The following is a 19,476-nucleotide window of genomic DNA, read 5'->3' on the forward strand; positions in this document are numbered from 1 at the left end:
GTCTATACAAAAATACTTTTTTATTATGCAACCCACACTACTTTTTTCTGGGTCCCATTTTTCTCAATTACAAAATCATAAGCCATGATTTTATTTTCAGATCCACATTCGAGACAATACTATTTGAAAACAAACAAACTCATATTCGGACATGCATTTTGAACATATAATCAAGAAGCACATTCAGTAATGACCAATTCAGAAGTAACATACGTATATGATCACATTCTATTAAAACTACTAACTACACCCCTAACGAAAGACCTGCAGCAAAATATAACATTGTGACTAGCCGGCAAACACCACCATAGAAAAATACGCCATTACAACTCTAATGGTGAGCTGCGACACCAGGGCTCCCTCAGCTCCCTCCTTCGCCTTGCAAGCTCCTTGTAGATCTTGTTCCTGTGCTAGAACTGCAGAAAATTACAAAGCCTCGAGTTAACATTCTCCAATCAATGATGCAGACAATAACAACAGCAGAAAATCATGCATGAAAAAGAAGGGCAGCCAAGAGCACGAAAAATCTAGGCAAGCGAACTCAGCTAACGTTAGGATTAGTACTTCACTAATCACTAGTACACCAATAATCAGAAGGTAACAGTGGTGGCCGCTAGACGATAACAACAGCTATACAGTTCAACAATTGACAAGCAACAGGCCACGGTGATTGAGAAGAGAAGTGATTGAATAACATAAACAGATGTATGATTGGCACCCATATTATACATATAATCTGCTTCCAATAAGATAACTTTTCTCTTAACTTGCCCACATATCATTTTTGACAGAGTTAAGATCCTCTTGTTCTCAGTTCATCCATTCTTATTTCACAAAGAAATTCACAAAGAAAAAAGATAATGGATCTGGTTGTACCTATCGGCTGAATTCGAAATTAATCCCCGGTGAACCTCTACATGATTGACAGCCAAACATGCAGATGTGTGTAGAAAGGCTCAAACGCACAAACCTACATTCAGAAGCACACATCACTCATTTCATATTAGCTGAGATAAAGTGAGCATAGGACTGGTGTAAGCAACATGGTTATGTTTCTGCCATTCGCATGTTCAGGTCCTTCTCTCAAGGTTTCCAAGACAGTATTACAAAAATAGTCATCACAATCAATTATTTAAAATCTAAGCACAAGGAAGCAAACTAAAACTGAGCAATAGCCTCCCATCGGTGATGTTAAAATATTATGTGACACTTCAAAAATAAACATAGAGCAATCATGCATGCAACTGATGGAAAAAAGTTACACAAAGTACTATATATGATTATAACTACTATTTCAATATTTAAAGGCTGGCTGCATATGAGAAATGTAGAAACGGGCACTTAATTAAATTTTTCTGAACTAGGCAGTAAGCAACAATTAATTTTGCTGCCAGACATTCTTAACTGGAACTGAATAAATTCATGAACTAGGCAGTAAGTAATAATACTTAATTTTGCTAGACGTCCTTAACTGGAACTGAATAAATTCATAAGATGAGATCGTCTCAGCACCACTTATTTCTCATATTTTCCTCAAATTTCAGATCCTTAATGTCAATTCCAAATAGTCAAGTGTTTCAATGCATATGCGTCTTATTTAGAATGATAGTAGCGACCCAGGTTACCAGGAAATCACAGCATCTGCATCTTATTCTTTGTGTGACAACAAAAAGAGGAAATAGCAAAACAGCGGGGTTGGGGCATCAGAAACTAGGTCGCGGTGGAGAAGGATGATGGAGCCATGACGCCATGGAGGAAATAGGCCCAGGACAGAGATAGCGACGGAGAGCGCTCAGGACCCGCTGCGCGGGCATGTGAGGAAGGAGGCATGGTGGGAGAAGATGTTCGTGCCGACACTACACGCGATGCTGACCGAGAGACAGACGCAGCCGGAGAAGAAGACGCCACGGGCGAGGCCGATGTCGAGGAAGAGCGTCATCATGCTGCACGCCACAAGCTTCTTCATGGGGCTGCTGCTAGGGGGGGCCGCGGCTCCAGGATCCCTCTGTTCTCAGATGGCTACAACCATGAGTATGCATCATCGAGCGAGCCTTAAGAATTTTAGATGGACCGTGAGAGAAAGCAGGCCGGGTTGGTCTGCAGGCCAAGGGAGGTGCGTCCGGACGGACGAACACCCTCATCAGATCATTATCATTGTCCTTACTCTCAATTTCTTGCTTCTGGTACTAGTTTTGTACTAAAATGGATGTTTTCCATAACAACTCTGTTACGAAGAAAAATACTTTAGATTTTATCTCGTTACTATACTCCCTCTATCCTAGAATAAATTAATTAGATTCGTAAGCTAAACTTTTTTTATGTTTGACCAAAATTATTGAAAAGAGCACAAATATTTATGAAACCAAATAAGCACATTACAAAAATATATCTTATGATGCGTATCTAATAATAATAATTTGGTGTCATAAATATCTGTGCTCTTTTTATAAATTTGGTTAAATTTAAAAAAAAATGATTTAAGGCAACTCTAGCAATTGATCTATTCAGAAACAAATGTAGTATATAGACTACTCCAAATATATAGTATCATGTTGAAATATCCAAGACAGAGACGTCCAAACAACTCCAAACTGTAAGACTGCTGCCTGTAAGACAGTACCAGGCCAGAAGTTCTGCAGCGTCTAAGAGAGTACCACGGCTCATCTCCCTTTTCTTTTTTATATTTTTTAAGTGGCATTCCAGAATTATAGAGATACCATTAATGCCGAAGAGAAATGTATGCATAAACAGTGATTTGTTATTCCAAAATCAAGGTCTCAACTGAACAGGATCCTGAGTATTGTTATGAAACAAAAACAAAAAAAGGTGTGGCAAAATCTTGTGTAACTCCTATGATCCTCTATGGACTATGGTATACACTTTCTGTCCTAATTGACAGAGTTCAACTATAATCAACGTTGAACTTTTGTGGTCCCAACAAATCACATCAGCGTTCAACTTTTGTGGTCTGAACAAATAACAAATTCGTATAACCTTTGATTCTGAATTTCCTTAATTCAGAAACAACAACCCACGCATTCAGGCATTCCATGATGCTGACCGCCTCATGGTCGGCTTCATAGGCCGGTCCTCCTCCATGGAGATCATCATCAGTGTCGATGGGTCCTCCAGCATCATGCGGGCGACGAGGTAACCTGCAATGGACCAGGTTTGGAACTTCCTGGCCTGCTTACCAACGAATCTTCCTAGCTTGCCATCGTAGTACTCGGGCCAGCCGTCCTTGAGCAGCCTCGACTCAGCGAGCTCAATGGCACGTTTTGCCATCTGTGGCCGACCAGTCTTGATACAGGCTGCTGTCAGCAGCCATAGAAGAACTGCACATAAAAATAGTGTGAACAAAAAAAAAAATAATGCTGTGCTTAGTTCTGAGTTTGGCTATAGCTGCAACTAGGTACTGAACAATGATTAAATAAACATTTGTAACTGAGCCAAAAACTCCTGAAGGAGTCAATAAGCAGTGAAGCGCTGTCCCTGCTCATGCAGAAGCATAGGAAGAGTAAATAAAAAATATTCAGACTACCTTGTTAACATACAAGCACCAATTATAGAAGTAGAATGACAAGTACAGTGATCCTACAGAAGATGACATGGTTATCAAGGATTATTAGACCAAACAATTTTTTAGGTGGAGAGCATGGAGAATTCCATTTGTCAATTTCAGAATGGATTTTAGTTTAAACCTTTTCTGTTTCCAACAATTTATTATGAATTAACTTTCAATCTTCGTTCAGGAGCAATAAGTAAAATATGTCCAGGCATTCATCAAATCACTAGTGCAACACATGGAAACTACAGGTCCTTTTTCGAGAACAAACAAAAAGCATTTTGCAAAGAGAGACGATACCTGGCCATGATCCTCCATTGTGGTAACTCCACCGGGTGTTCTTGGGGTCACATCCAGTGATAATTCTCCACTCATGATTCTCGAGGGCAGGATAGCATATCTTCAGAGGCATCTCACCAACTAGCTCATCCCACTTTTCCTCGATCAGATCCATTATAGCAACTGACTGTTCAGGGGTTGCCAGAGATGATACAATGGTAATGCAATTGCCAAGGGCAAACCACCGGAAATCCATCATAGCTGGGCTGACGTTGCCAAGAAAGTAGCCTCCTCGGCATGGCATGAAATCAAACACCCAATCAGGAATGGAATCCGGAATGACATTAAACTTGTTCACAGCTGTGTGGGAATACTCTTCTGTTTTGTATCTGTATATGTTATTCAGCTGGTGAAAATCTAGCCAGAAGTAATTCCTCATGTGGTAGGTCAGTGCATGTAGCCGTTGCCCTATCTTCTCTATGAAATCCTTCCCTTCGCCCTCTGGCTTGAGCATTTGGAGAGCACATCTTAATGCCATATAGAATAGGGCTTGGATCTCAATGGGATAACCATATATACCCTGAAAATTGCAGTAATTATAATCATGCACTGATGGAAAGTTTCATTTAAAATTAACATTTAATTCCAAAGTAGAACAGACAACAAGAGAACATGTGGGGACAATGTACTACAGATTGCCAATTTCTGCCAGTACTATCTGTTTGTATTTCTGCAAAAACTATGCATCTCTTGCCCCCCCCCCCCCCCCCCCCCCCCACTGTACCAATAAGGCTATAAAAGATTGCCTTTAAAATTTGGTTGCGAGTAGTATGAGAATATGTGCAACTGTAAAACTACCATAAAAACCTGAAAATTAGAAATTTTATTTGAAAATTAAGGTGTCTGAACTATCACCTGAACAGGACACTTTAACAATCTGAGGCTATCCCTAAGTATTGTTAAGGAGACAGGGATGTCCTTGATTACAGAAGAACATGCAGGACCTGCCAATCCCATTGCCACCTCAGCTGATATGTAATAATTCTACAGATATGCATCTAAATATGAATTAGATCAAAGTGAAATGATCCTACCATTCGACGATCAATCATTGAGCAGCCATCTGTGCAAAGCAGAGTTGGAAAAGTATCAAATCCTTCAGATAAGCAGAGATTCAGTATCAACCTCATGCACTTCTGGCAATCAGGTGATTCCGACAAACTAACATCTCCGGTGTACTTTGTATATGCCCGAAGGAGAATGATCCACCAAAATCCAGAGTCGACCGGTGCCACCCTGCCGATTGCACTCTCACCGAAATCAGCAACTAAGGTCTCAGTGTTTCTGTTTTTGTTACGGTCCACCTTGAAACTTGCAGGCATCGCTCCTGCTCCAAGCTTGAATCGGTCTACCATTTTCTCAGAGCTCTGAAGGTGAAGAGTTTTCAAGAGAAAGTTCTTCACTATGTCGGTCTCATTGTTCATTAGAAAAGCCAATGCACTCGGAACGAAATCCCTCACAAAAACCTGCAATAAGGGGGCAGGCAACAGTAGCACGTAATCAGAAACAAAAATACAACGAAACTTCAGTTACAGACCATGCTGCTAATGCTCCATGATAACATATTACAAGAAGGTATTATTGATCAATCAATCTCAGAAAATACAGAACAGAAGTTGAAATCTTGTTGCAAGTGATAGTAAAGACACTGGAAGTCATATCAATGATAAAACAAATAAGATATTAGTATGAGAAACAATGTCAAACCTAAATAACAGATTGAGTACTTATTAATCATGATATATGTATCAAATTATAGCCTGAAAAGGAAAATTATATGGTGGAAACAAGTATAGAAACAGAGCAATGGAAATCAATAAGCGCTAAGTAGACAAATTATGGGTTTGTACATGTAACATGTAAATAACACTCCAGTAATCATAATGCTCAAAACAAAACAAAACAACAAGGTTCCTCTGTTTCCACAAACATGATGTTCCGTGAAGCCCGATTGGCATTCAACATTACCTGATCATAGTTGAGCACTTCCTCCGACGCATGATCCACGGCAGCGATGGTACCGACGGGCTGTTCCCGGAAGTAAACAACCGATTTCCTGAGCGCCTCCCACGCCTCGTTGACCAGCGGGTGCGGTCCGCCTCCGCCGAAATGCGTGCCTGTGGAGAAGGGCGAGTCGAATCCGCCGGACGGGAATGCGGGCGACTGCAGCACGCTGTCGAAGCCGTCGTTGTTGCGGTGGGAGTGGGAGTGGGAGAGCTCGCTCCACGACTGCTCGTCGAAGGAGCGCTTCCGCTCCAGCGTGAACCGCTGCGGCCTGTCGATGATGAGGCGCGACAGATCGAGGTTGATCTCCGCCTCCGAGGCCAGCGAGACGTGCGACGACACCCGCTTCATGCTGCCCGCCGGCTGGCCTGGCGAGATTTTGGATTTCATTCAAGGATTCGCTTCGCGGTAATGGCAAACGAACAAAACAGAAGGAAGAAGAAAAAAAAATAACAGCAGGTCCGTCCGGCGTCCTTACCGACGAGACGAGGAGAGGCGGGTGGAATGGATGGTCACTGCGCGGGCACGGGAGTGGGGAGGCCGGTGAGGAGGAGGGCGGTCGCCGGAGACCGGAGGGAGGAGGGGGATGGATCTGGATCGGGGTGAGCTCGGCGCGCAGGGTGGTGGTGCGGTGGTGGACAAGGATGAAATTGTGACCCCGTGTTCAACGGATGGGATGGGCTTCGGGCCGGGCCTTAAAAAGACCCATCCGAAACTATGGAAATGAAGCAAAATCATTTACTTAAAATATAAGAATAGATATTCGTGAAGGGATTAGCATACCTTTTTGAACGAACAGGGATCAGATAAGATTTCTACTGTAAAAGGATTACCGCCACGATGGGATTAGATGACTGTATCTGTATGTACTACGCACGTCCATGACTTCCTAAATGTTACTGTATCTTTTTTCTTCTCCTTAATCCTTAATAATTATAAAAGTTATCCGTAGGAATCGTTTTTACCTTACCAGAACACTATGGCCGGTTCGGATGTGACTGAAAAATACTGTTCCGGCTGAAAAATACTGTTTTGGTTCAAAAAAGAAGCTGAACAAGTCGAATATAAGATAAGCCGAACGGGGCCTATGATTCAACCTGCTGTCGGCGTGTTCGCTTATGCTGAAATATGACTTATGCTGAAATGTGGTAAGAGAAAAGCACCGGTCTCATGGATACACATGAATAAATACTATATGACTTGACACGAAATCTCTTTTTCCATGAGCAAGAATATTCGCAGACTTTATTGTTGAGCGGAGCATGTTTCTTCAATGACAGAAACATCCACAGATTGGACTAACAACAGGTAAGTAGCATGCAGAATATCAGCCATGTGACGTAGATCGAGTGGATATTTTCTTTATGCGTCATCTCCGGGCGAACACAAAAAAGAAACGTAAAACGTGCTGTCACATGCAGCATATTATATCCAAATTACCAAAGAAAGAATGCACCTCCATAGAAAACCATGCAAAGTACTACTGCACACCTGCTCACCAGTATTTTTTCCTATTATATTATTACAGTTTGAGTAAGTATTGATTGCCTGTGTAGATTTATATCCTAAAATAAGTCTGCTAATTCATTGGCAACCAAAGGTGATAATGACAGTGGATAAGACAGGATATAATTGACCTGTTCGCTGGTTGGTTTCTGGATTGATAAGCCCGACTGGTGCTGGTTTGTTGTGAGAGAAAAACACTGTTAGCCGATAAGTCCTGGCTGAAACCAACAAACAAACAGGCTGATTATAAAATACTACCACTGGTATCAATTTTACTTTTGGAATCTTTTTGGGAGGAAATTTCCTGAGCATGGGAGTAGTATGGGTCAATTTGACAGCTTGTTCGTTTCGGTTGGATTGACTTATAAGCCATGACTAAAAATACTGCCGGCTAATTTAACAGAAAAAAAAAATATTAATCGTCGACTGATAAGTTAAGACTTCGGATACGTCTACCAACACGCTGTGAATCGCCGGCAGGCTGCTTCCGAGTAGTCGGCGCAGAAAGGACGCGGCTGCTCCGGCCGACGGGGCCGACCAGGATCCGACGTGGCACATAAAGGCCATTGGCTGGTGGCTGCATCAGGAGTTGGTGCTGGCTGCTATCATTTGACCAATACTTTAAACATTTTTTTTTTGTTCAAGGAGGACAAGAGATTGATGACGATGTCCTACGGATTTTGCTCCAAAGCGAAAGGACCGGATGAGATATTTTTGCAGAATCCGGAGTCACCGGCCACACGTAGCAGTCATGGTTTTCTTGTAATCATCATGAAAATGAGTTGCACACCATTCGGTATCGCCACAACCTTTTTTTTTTCTTGTTAATCAACGAATAAACATTAAGTTATATCTTATATGTGCTATTTGTTTATATTCTATTATACTATAAAAAGACGATGGAACTAAAAATACTATACATATAATATTTTTATACTCACCTAATATGTGAACCATTGATGGCTAATCTAATTTAATATAAAGGCTCCCGAGAAATTCTGGCAGTGAGCCTTTGTGTCCTCATCCATAAAAAAAACGATCGCATGGGGCCAGGAGGACCTTATGTGTTCCTACCTTAGAGAAGTGTCGTTGGTGGTTATTGCATATTTTTGCGATAATTTTTTAAGAACATCTAATATATTTCAGGATGGTTGAGTGTTAGCCTAAGTGCTGCTACTAATTCATTAGCCGGTGGCAAATTCCTCATAGATGTTGATACGCTAACTATCCATCAGCCACAGATCAGAAGGTGAAATCAAATAGCCACCACTAACCAGCTAGCTAAGAGTTGTTTATAAAAATCATAAATGAGTTGCACACCATTGATTATTGTCCTCGCGACTTTTTTCCTTTTTCACTCCACCAGAAATTGAGATGTTTCGAAGGTGACTAACGATGACGACCATGCTTGCATTGTCGGAGCGGAATCGAACGAGACATATCTTTTGCGAAACAACGGTAATACCACAATCCTTAAAAAAAAAGGTAGTATCACAGTGTTTCTGTATCGCCAAAGCCTGCATGTCACATTGTTACACTTTGAGCATATTTGGATGTGGAGCTAGTCTTGCCTGACCTTGCTCAGCCAGGCAAGCCTAATCTTGCCCATTAAGGAGAGCCATGGTCAAGAAAAAAGCCGACTTGCACAGAAATCAAGGGAGAAAAAACTCATTACATTTTTCAGTTCCTAGATGGACTTGGTTAGGGAACAAACGTGCCCAATATAAAGTGCCCAAAGTCAGCTTACCACAGTTCCGTGTTTCCATTGTCCATGGTTGGGAACTTTTGTTTTCAATTTTCAACAAGTGCAACAAGTAGGAGGCAAAGTTTTGTGCGAATCCTAGATACCATAAAATAAGCCAAAAGTACCAATTTGGCGTGTGATCTCAATCCTCACGTCTTTCCAACGATGGTGGACCTGCCTTTCCACTTGCCACGTTATAGAGGTCCTGTTTGGTTATCTAGTTAGTTCAGGAACTAAAAGTTTTAGTCCACTTTAGTATATGAACTAAAAGTGAACTAAAGTGGTGTTTGGTTCTTTGAACTAAAATGGACTAAAGTGAAAAGAGAGGGCAATAAATGAGAGACATGGATATCCCCAACACCTTTTAGTCTATTTTAGTACAGTTTTGTGGACTAAAGGACTAAATGATTTTAATCCACTTTTAGTCCAAGTATTTGGCGGTTTAGTCCGCGGATTTTAGTCCAAAATATTTTAGTCTATGGGAACCAAACACCCCCAAACACACATCACCCACTTATAATCATGCACCCACCACATTAATTATTTGCATAATTTTTTTAAGAAGGGAAATCGGACAAGCAAAGCAAATCGGGCTTAAATTTCGGCCGGCCCGTGTTCATCCGTCCGTCTTTCATCATGGACTGGGCTTAGTGCTAAATAGTACTCGTACAGGCTTCAAAAGTTTAGCAACCCATTAAACTTCCAAAGACACTTTACTGGCCCAGACCGTTACAACAGTCGGCCCATTCACTCACTCACGGGCCCCTGAAAATGGGTGGCGACCACGACGTCCCAAGCGGGGCCCACGGCGCTGCAACAAAACCGCAAAACCCCAAACTCCCAAAGAGCCCATTCTTCCCCCCTACGCTGCCGTTGCCGCTCCTCGCCTCGCCTGTCGCCTCCTTGCGCCATGGACGCCGGCGAGTGCTCCACCTCCACCAAACCCCCGCAGCCCTCGGCCGCCTCCCCGCCGTCCCCCTCCGTGTGGGCCAGGCTAGGTACGGCAGGGAAGCCGCCCCCTCCCCTCCTTCTCCACGGGTTCCTTCATCTGCACGGCTTCTTGATTTTTTTTTTTTTTGGTTTGGTTGTCCCATTCCTGATTACTTGGCAGTGCCCGCCGATTCTGCGTGCCCGGTGGTGGAGGTGGCCGAGGACGACTCCGTGGTCTGCTCCCTCGTCGCGCCGCCGGCCTGCGGCGGCGGTGGGGAGGAGGTCGCGTGGTGCGAGATCAGGCGCAATGCCGGGGACGCGTCGTCCGCCACGATTCGGAACCTCAGGTGCTCTATCCCTGCCTGTGCGGATTGCGTCGATGCCGTTTTCGTGTTCTTGCGGATTCTCTGACTCTGGTGCCGTGTCGTGTAAGACTCCGTTGTTTCACTGCGTGTCCTTGCGAGACGAGTGACAAAATGTCAGAAAAAGGCAACTGACGGGGACTTTGTGTGAGCTCTGTTCATCGCCTCGTCAGTTGTTACAGGAATTGGTGGTAGGTTACAACCTAATTGGTTGTCACGGCTCCAATGTTGGAATGGATGTGTTACCTTTACCTTTAGTGCTTGCCTGCATACCTCGAATGTTCTCCAGTGTGATCCCTTGAAAGCGGTACAGTGGTAGTGATAGCAAGGCTAATTTGTTGCATGTTCCCCTTTTAGTCGACTTGGAGGTACCAGCTTTTTGTATCCTCGTCTGTTCCAGATTGGGTTTATCTGTTTTCCTAGATTGTTGTAGTCTAAAAGTTGTCGAGAATGCTCATTATATAGCTAGAGAAGTCAGGCAAGTTGCAGTTTTTGCTACGGCGGGATTTGCCTACATTTCATATAAATCATAGATTCCAATTGGTAGCAGTTTGTCTATGCATTTGATTAGTCTGGTTGTGCAAAATCAAGAATGGAAATGCATATTGCAAACTCACATGGACTTGGGGGCCAGACTGTTAATTCTTGGCACTCTCTTTAACTTATTTGATGACTGGAAGATATGTCTTGCCAAAAGGAAAATAAAAAATGTTTGATCTTTATGTAATCTCTTGGCTCACGAAATTAACCTTTTTCTATGATTTGTTTTTGTTGAATTCCTCCTGATGTTACATGCTTCTCATGTCTTCCCTGTTCCATTGATAAAGCTCGGATGCAATTATTGTTGATGGAAGAATTGTCAAACAAGAATGTGTAGACATCAAACCAGGCAGTGAGATTATCTCTGGACCCCAGAAAGAAGGTATGATTATTTTCAGGACCTTGACAGCAAATCTTTATCCTGAAAAAGAATGTACTACCCTTGTGTCTTTGGGAAGCCTTGAACAGCTTTGAGATGTTTTACATATTCATATATCAATGATTTGGTACAGTGAACAATTTAAAAATTCCTTTTTTTTGTGCCTCTCTAATTCTTAACAAGTGAAATGAATGTCTCTAACACATGCATGTGCTTCATTATTTTTCCAGGGCATTTAATATATACCTTTGAAATTACAGAGGCAGAGGATCATGAAAAAAAGAATGTCAAGGTATTATTCTGGAAGTTAGTAGTCATGTACAAAGATCGACTTCACATACTATTTTTCCCTGGGCATGTGTGTGTTGTATTCTTATACTCTTTTATCGGTACCTAGCTCTCCTACAGCCAGGTTGGAGAAAGAAAAACTAACTTCTAGCTAAATATATGGTGTCAGATTGTTCTAGATATCGAGAATGCAAAATGCAGCATATGCCTGAATTTATGGCATGATGTTGTTACTGTTGCTCCATGCCTGCACAACTTCTGGTAAGTTTGTTAGTATTACATGCTTCTGTTGGCTTCTCTGAAAGTCTTGGCTCTGATCCTTCATTTTTTTAAGCAATGGATGTTTCTCAGAGTGGTTAAGAAGGTCTTCATCTAATTCACGTGATAAAAGCCAGAGTGCTGCATGCCCACAATGTAGGACAGCAGTTCAATCAGTTGGAAGGAATCACTTCCTGCATAATATTGAAGAGGCACGATATTTACTGCTAATGACTTTGTTCATTAATATGTTCCTAAAACTGCTATGAACTGCTAGGTTTATTTGTTTCTATGCCTTTTGTAGGCTATATTGCAAGCTTTTTCCTCACTACAGAGGTCTGATGAGGAGATTGCATTGTTAGAGTCGTATGCTTCAGTTAAATCGAATATTGTGAGTGAAGCAGTTCTAAATTAACATTTTTCTTTGAGTTAGTTCATATAAGATAATACCTGCAGGGTGCAAGCTTTACCTTCATACCATGCATTCATAATCTTCTGAAGTTAGCCGGTCACAGAAAAAAAAAATTATCACTGAACCAAAGTTAGCATTTTGTGACAATTGTTAGGTACTAAGGTGCTCAACGTACCGAATTTATGGATGTTTGGTACTATTGTATTCTGTTCTACAACTATATATTTCTGTTATTTATATCTTCTGGCCCCAATATACTTAATTTTGGTTGATGTGTTGTTTGATGGCTTAGGTTTTGGGTAAACAGCAAAATCAATCAAGGAAAAGACGTTTTTCACGTTCTAGTGATGAGATCAACAATCCAGACCTACCATGTCCTCAATGCCGTAAGTGCGGAATATTGTAGTTCAGTTAAATAAGCCTTGATATCCAGTGATCTTAAATTCTGTTGGTGATCATGTCAGAGTATCTTTCTTGTCAGTGAGCTGTATGTCAAGATTATATCATGATTTTTTTATCATAGGCTTATGGAACCTCTTTAACCCATGAATCATATATTTGTTCTTTATATGTATTAATTTAATATTTTAAATAAAAAATGGGTTGAAGAGTTGGTTGGTAACTTGGCTCAATATTTTTAGAAATTATTTTTCAAAAAAAAAATCACAATGTCCGAGTTGTGTTGTGATTCAATCATGCTATGTTTCACATGAGTTTGAAATTAGTTAACTATTCTTGCACTGGCGTGGTAATTGAGGTAGCTTTTATCTCTTCAATAAAAACAGGGAAAATGTACCTTTTGATCTTATAGCACAGTAATATGACTGGTTGAGAATTAGATTTATCCTTCTAAATGCTTCTTGAAAAGCGTTGTTCATCTTTCCTTTTTCGTGCACCTGAATGACAAGAATATTGCAGGCAATGAATTTGGTGGATTTAGATGCAGTCCAGGAGCTGTGCATTCGCAATGCAATGGATGTGGAGGGATGATGCCAGCCAGATCTAACATCAGTATACCACAAAAATGTGATTGCCTGTTCTGATATTCATTTCTTCTCTAGTAGATTGCAATAAGTTATAACCCCAAAGTTTTTCATTTCGTTGATTGTATAACCCTGAAAAGGCCTTTTTTGCATGGGCCTTGACCCTTGGATCCTAATCCATTTTACAAGGAAGTGGTGCCATGATTAGGAAATGGAATGGAATTTAATGCTTTGTATTGTTCTTGGTTGTACTTATTTTTTGCCTTTTATTTTTCTTGACCTGATGAATATGCTTGACATTAGTTGGTTAACTATATTTATTTTTGTTTCATAAAGATGCACAAATGGTATGAGGAATATTCCCATTTGCCCCTCATAAAATTTGAACATAACAATCTCCATGGAAAGTTTGATTGCACGTTTTCCCAACCAAAGTTTGATGATACTGTTCATGCATGAATAGGATGAGAAATATTCTCATTTGCCCCTCAGAAATTTCTAAGTTTGCAACCACCACTGGAAGTTCAGTTGCACGTTTTTCCCACCAAACTCTATGATAATATTTATATTTATGTGCCTTGAATTCTAACTTTGCTGGTGCCAAACTACCCAACTGTATTCACAGGCATGGGGTGTGATAAAGTGTTTTGTGGGGCTTATTGGAGTTCACAAGGTGTGAATTCAAGTCATTGTAATCTAATCTGCAACCCGGATACTTTCAAGAGTGTAAGCTACTCATTGATATTTGTTAAGTCTCATTATACTTTTGATCATCATACACAGTGCTGGGCGATGTTCTGAATGCAAATTGTGTAATATTGCAGATCTCTCAGCGACATATCTCTGCACTTCCTGACATAATTCATGGGGGCAATCCATATGAAAAAGATGTAGGAATATTCCAGCATTATCATATCCCTGGCCCGTATTGTAATTTCAAATATTATGGTTTCTCCTCTTTTGTTTTCTAGATTACAGAAAGATGCATACAGCAATCAGGCAAAACATTGCAAGCTGTAATCTCAGAGTGGATATCAAAATTTGACAACATGGAAATAGGTATGTTGCAACCTTCAGAGTTGATTTTCCTTTTGATGCGCTTGTGATGGGCTGATAACAGTGAAAGAATATGTATTATAAACATTAACTGTTCCTTGACATGAACCACATGACAAAAGAATATATTCCTTTGTAATTTGCTTGCTCAGTTGCAGAACAGGAACCGGATTTCTTTTTCATTGACTGAACTGTTAATATTTGTGATCTCTAGCTCCCAACATTATGTCATGTTCTCATTTTTTTGCGATTTCTGGTTAAACATCAACAAAAAATTCATAAAACTAGTATCTATTGACTGTATATGGTTCATTCCTTCATGGGTTGTTGCATCAGATTTATTTTTTTGTTTTGCATAACTGTAAGGTTTGTAACTTTATATACTTATAACTGTTCACTTGTTCAGTTAAATTATTCAAGTTCTGCTGTGTTAACTTGTTCAGTTAATTTTATTCACTCTATGAAAATGAAACTCCTGTAAGTATGTGGCACAAGGTTTACTTACTGGGCTTTATTGTACATCTTGTGTCTTATTGCAGATGCCTGAGCTTTTGCACTGACATGGTGTTCTTGTTCTGATTTATGTAGATCGCTCAAGGTTGCAATTGAATAATGTGGATGCAATTACTTCCAGGACATATATTTGCAAGTAATGACTTTTTCTGAGTTCAGAAGATTGTTGTCTATTAAATTATGTTGTATTAACTCATTTTATGAATTCAAATGAATGCAGCCAATGTTACAGCAAGTTCATTGATTTCTTGCTCTACTGGTTCCGCGTATCAATGCCCCGAAACGTATGTATACTGAACATACTTATGTTAATTACCTTGGTAGTCTAACATTGCAGATTGCACTATGTTCCTACAAGATGTTTTTCTGTTAGTTGATGTGTCACTAGACCTGTTCATATTCTGGGGTTGGGCCTTAAAAGGTGTGCCACTGAAATGGCAAAGCCAAATCCTCCTGACATGGGCTGGAGCCTAAATTCTGACCTGAAGCTCAAAACAATATGTTCTTATTTTTTTAGAAAATATTGTCTTTAAATGAAATATATGGACAAAAGTATATGAAAAACATTACCTTTTTCCCTGTCAGAAACCCATGAATAAGTCTGACAGTACCAAATTTCTGCAAATGGCTACTATATATTACACCCACAAACAAAAACGTGCATTCAATCAAACTCAAAAAGTCAAGGCAAGGTCCATGTCGTTGATAGCACAACTGGTAGTTTGTTGTCATTAGTGTGTGGGCTTCCTGCTTCCCAAGCTCAGTGTAAGTTTGGCCTCCCTAAGAGCTTTGGATACTGTTAATACTTACATCTGAGACAAATGTTTAAATATATACCAAGAAAAAACAAGAAGGCCTACCAAATCACATGAAAACAAATTTGCAATTGCCGCAAAAAGAAACAGTGATCGTTCATGTGATTTCCAATCTATTTTATGACAACTATTCCATGCATACTAATAGAGTTTATTCTCTGATTTTTCATGTCATTTGTAATGTGTTTCTTTTGTTCTGCACTTGTAGTAATTCATGTTCTATGCAATAGTGGAAGTAAACGTAAATGACATTAGTTGTGTTTCACTGATTAGTATATGGTGGATCTGGATCAAATATTATTTGATATATTAAGTCGAGCAACAAATTTCAGAAACATAACCGGCTTTTTAAACTATATTTATCTTACATTCCTGTGTTCCCAGAAATTTTTTTTTTGTTAAATTTTGTGTTTGAATGCTTGAGCTGTTAAACTGAACATGCTTCTGAATTATCCACTGATTGGTACGAAGTTAAGAGTTAGGTTTAACTTTACAATTCTATTCCCCCCATCCCAAATTATAAGACGTTTGACTTTTTTGACCCCAAATTTGACCATTCGTCTTATTCAAAAAAATTGTGCAAACATAGTCAAATTTAGGTCATTCTTGAAGAACTTTTATTAATAAAGCAAGCCACGACAAAAGAAGTGATATTTTGCACAAATTTTTGAATAAGACGAGTGGTCAAACTTGGTGTCAAAAAAGTAACGTCTTATAATTTGGGATCGAGGAAGTACATATCAATGTATGAGTTTCTTTCATGTTAAATCCTTGACTATTTGAGCTGGCCAAGAAAAGGCCAGTGCTGACTGTCTAACTATTGTTGCTTTCAAATACCCTGATTAGAATAACAAATGTGTCTTAAGAAACACGATGCTAAAGACTTTGTGCTTGTTATTGATATAATAAGTGGGTCCCAGTCTCCTCCATGAAAAAAGAAAGTTAGCTTTCATTTTAAGCCGAATCTTATCTTCAGCACATAATAGACACATCGAGCACAAACATAGATATATAAACCTCCTGATGAAGCGCCACAGCACTGCCTCATTTATTTATTTGATTTGATCCCATTGGTCCGCTAATTGCAATCGTGATGCTCTGTTATTGCAGCTCCTTCCGCCTGATGCCGCCGACAGGGAGAGCTGCTGGTACGGTTTCATGTGCCGCACCCAGCACCACCGGCCTGACCATGCCAAGAAGCTCAACCACGTCTGTCGCCCGACGAGAGGCAACCCCTAGTTCCAGCCGCATCTCTGGGTGATTTCCAAAAAAATGTGCAGTGATTCTGTAGTGTAGAAGTAGAACCTCATGGCTGAGCCTAAACACATGTATGTAACACAATCACGTGAGACTATTTCTGTCGCCATTATCATTTCCATCCATTGTGAGACTATTTCTGTCATCATTATCATTGGCATCCATTGTGAGTGTGATGTTGAGCATTCAAAATGGTCAGGATGTCTGGCGTCCATGTTGAAACCCTTTTGATTTGATCCTGGCTGGACCTGACAAGGAAATTACTTATATTGCTGCTGCTGGTGCTGCCGGAACCGCCGCTCAGTCGGCAGGTCGGGGGATCGTTGAAGTGAATTGAATGGATCCCAGGGGTTCACACGCTTCGGACGGCGTTCTGGTGCGGTGGTGCCCATGGCGAAGATGCAGAAAATGGTGATGGGCTGATGCCTGAGCCTGACCCCTGACGGCGATGCGTGTATATCTGCAGGCCTCAACGCGTCTCCCCATTGCTGTCGGAGACTCAAGACCTTGCACTGCATGCAGCAAAGTCGCTGCACAGAATTTGTTAGCGAGTCCTTGTCAGGCGACTGTCCTGCGTGAACATGCTTGGTTCGCAAAACAGCCTTCAGTCTGAAAACAGAGAAAGAATCTGCAATTTCGTGGACATGCTATACCAAGAAAGAATATGCTTTAAGCCCTGTCCAATGGATTCCAACAGAGAATAGGGGAATTTGGGGGTGCTGGAAAAGAATCCAGCCTTTTCTTGCCTCTTTCTCCAAATTTGATGGATGGATGGATGTACTGTGAGCTGCTGCAGTAGCTCTGAGAAAAGCAGACGACGCCATACACGAAATTCAGAGGCTTTTTCCATGGCCGCAGCAGGAAAAAGGCTCCGGAAAACCTGCCTGCAGCACGAAAGGGGTAAAAATAAAAGGGGAGCGTTGTATCCGTGACAAGGCAGCCAAATTCACCGGAGCACAGTGACCGGACCGACCGGCCAGGAGGGTTGCCAATGGCTTGCTCGAGCGTGTCGCAGCACGCCTGCGCCCGGCCGGCTGTCTGCTCTGCTGCCTCGCCTTTCTCACTGCAACACCCATTGGTTCGCAGCACGCCGCTCCTTCTCCTTGCTCGGAGTCGGATCGGAGGACCAGTTGATGCTGCGACCGACGATTACTTCACGTCACACGTCAGTCCAGTCATGCACCACTGCCAGTCTTTTCTTCTTCTTTTCGTATACTACTTAATATATTGTTATATAATTTTGGTCAAAATTTAAATCATCTGACATGTAAAAAAAAACGAGAATTATATTCTTCTGTTGTCGGAGGGAGTATGATCTTTTCATTGGAGTTGTAATCAGGCTCCCGATATTAACAACTTAGCAAAGGAACTATCATCCATTATTTGAGCTATATCAAAGTTGTGGAAGATTGATGATGTTCCTTGAGCTGTAGTTTTCGATTGTGCTGTTGTGGGCGACAGGAACAGGCAGATGGGAGCCGAGCCGAGAGTCGCATGCCGTTGGATGTGCTTTGAGATTTACGCTGCGGATGGATTAGGGCAGCTGACGCGATGGGCACGCAACACGGCAGGAACAGACCAAACTAAAATATCGTCTGCCGTGATTAATAAAATATCTATCGCCTGCCAACAAATCATGGTAGATAATGACGTTTCCGTTTTGTGTTAATTTTTGGCTCCATGATAGTGCCCTCTCCTTGTCCGTCTTTATTTATATTTTTATTCGTTTTTCCTCTTTATTAGTTGTCCTTGTAGCATGCGTACGGATTCCTATACCTAATTTCGACATCACGCATTAGTGACCAAATTATCATTATGCACTTGCACATATATATACTATGTGTTAAATATATATAAAGCTCTCAAACACCTCTCTCTCTCTCTCTCTCGATCTCAAATATGTACATATGATCACTCCTTAATTAAAACAAAGTTATTTGTGTCACTCCTCAAAACTATTAGATTGAGTTTGGTTTGGGTTAAAGCTTTGTCATGACAAAGCATAAACTAGTACGAATATGACAAAGTTGTGTCAATTAATCCATGATATTGGATATTTAATATATATACTCCGTACATGCAAACAAATTAAAACCGGGGTGATCCATCAATCAAATTAGATATAAACAAGAAAAGCACGTACGCACACAACCGTACCATTACTACACGCAACTTGCCACAAACAATCACACCACTCTTGGAAACATTGGTCGAGAGTCCAAAGCATATGTGTAAAGAATTAATTAATAATGCAGCGAATCTTCTGACGGTAGGTTTTGGCTATATATCTTAATTTCATCAGGGTTCTAATATTCCATGGAAACACCTAACTAGTAGCCCAACCGTTCGATCAACAGAACATGTATTTTTTTTTTTAAAAGTACACTTCTCTTTTCACACAAATCTTCAACCTTGTCATTATCGGAAAAGGTTGGATAATTTAAAAATGGTTTTTAGCACCTTAATTTATTTTAGCTTTTTAGCTGATCGGAACATTACTTGTTACAACCACTATGTGACAAAAT

General features: G+C 40.8%; 2 protein-coding genes and 1 long non-coding RNA gene across 4 annotated transcripts; 1 reads left to right on the top strand and 2 right to left on the bottom strand.

Annotated features, from left to right (window-relative positions):
• Window positions 1-295: 295 nt before the first annotated feature.
• LOC136482467 (uncharacterized) lies at window positions 296-2,362 on the bottom strand. Its single transcript, XR_010765080.1, has 3 exons — window positions 1,874-2,362; window positions 877-970; window positions 296-416 (listed from the first exon to the last, which is right to left on the bottom strand). It is a non-coding gene; the product is annotated as an uncharacterized lncRNA (long non-coding RNA).
• Window positions 2,363-2,757: 395 nt separating this feature from the next.
• On the bottom strand, window positions 2,758-6,678 carry LOC136483573 (probable alkaline/neutral invertase F). 2 transcript variants are annotated; one of them, XM_066480688.1, is made up of 5 exons: window positions 6,387-6,678; window positions 5,873-6,271; window positions 4,939-5,370; window positions 3,866-4,424; window positions 2,758-3,335 (listed from the first exon to the last, which is right to left on the bottom strand). In XM_066480688.1, exons 2-5 carry the CDS (start codon window positions 6,257-6,259, stop codon window positions 3,040-3,042), a joined length of 1,674 nt encoding a protein of 557 aa, XP_066336785.1. In that variant the 5' UTR covers window positions 6,260-6,271; window positions 6,387-6,678; the 3' UTR covers window positions 2,758-3,039. The 2 variants fall into 2 exon arrangements, with proteins under 2 accessions (XP_066336785.1, XP_066336784.1); XM_066480687.1 differs by having other exon boundaries at window positions 2,761-3,335; window positions 5,873-6,276; window positions 6,387-6,668.
• Window positions 6,679-10,012: 3,334 nt separating this feature from the next.
• On the top strand, window positions 10,013-17,069 carry LOC136483574 (uncharacterized). Its single transcript, XM_066480689.1, has 15 exons — window positions 10,013-10,156; window positions 10,270-10,435; window positions 11,278-11,372; window positions 11,600-11,661; window positions 11,827-11,918; window positions 11,992-12,127; window positions 12,220-12,306; window positions 12,620-12,713; window positions 13,246-13,353; window positions 13,936-14,036; window positions 14,135-14,200; window positions 14,282-14,369; window positions 14,955-15,015; window positions 15,100-15,163; window positions 16,805-17,069. Exons 1-15 carry the CDS (start codon window positions 10,069-10,071, stop codon window positions 16,931-16,933), a joined length of 1,437 nt encoding a protein of 478 aa, XP_066336786.1. The 5' UTR covers window positions 10,013-10,068; the 3' UTR covers window positions 16,934-17,069.
• Window positions 17,070-19,476: the final 2,407 nt, after the last annotated feature.

The sequence above is a fragment of the Miscanthus floridulus genome, chromosome 9 (assembly GCF_019320115.1).
Source record: "Miscanthus floridulus cultivar M001 chromosome 9, ASM1932011v1, whole genome shotgun sequence".
In the NCBI taxonomy this organism is placed as follows: domain Eukaryota; kingdom Viridiplantae; phylum Streptophyta; class Magnoliopsida; order Poales; family Poaceae; genus Miscanthus; species Miscanthus floridulus.

What these genes read in the sequence shown, in the direction of transcription:
- LOC136483573 (XM_066480688.1), bottom strand. Translation starts at nt 6,259, where the DNA reads ATGAAGCGGGTGTCGTCGCACGTCTCGCTGGCCTCGGAGGCGGAGATC. An exon ending in CAATGATTGATCGTCGAATG is followed by an intron (nt 4,425 to 4,938) that starts GTAGGATCATTT and finishes TGCAATTTTCAG; the next exon opens with GGTATATATGGTTATCCCAT. An exon ending in CAATGGAGGATCATGGCCAG is followed by an intron (nt 3,336 to 3,865) that starts GTATCGTCTCTC and finishes TTTTATGTGCAG; the next exon opens with TTCTTCTATGGCTGCTGACA.
- LOC136483574 (XM_066480689.1), top strand. Translation starts at nt 10,069, where the DNA reads ATGGACGCCGGCGAGTGCTCCACCTCCACCAAACCCCCGCAGCCCTCG. An exon ending in TCCTGCATAATATTGAAGAG is followed by an intron (nt 12,128 to 12,219) that starts GCACGATATTTA and finishes TGCCTTTTGTAG; the next exon opens with GCTATATTGCAAGCTTTTTC. An exon ending in GCAATCCATATGAAAAAGAT is followed by an intron (nt 14,201 to 14,281) that starts GTAGGAATATTC and finishes TTTGTTTTCTAG; the next exon opens with ATTACAGAAAGATGCATACA.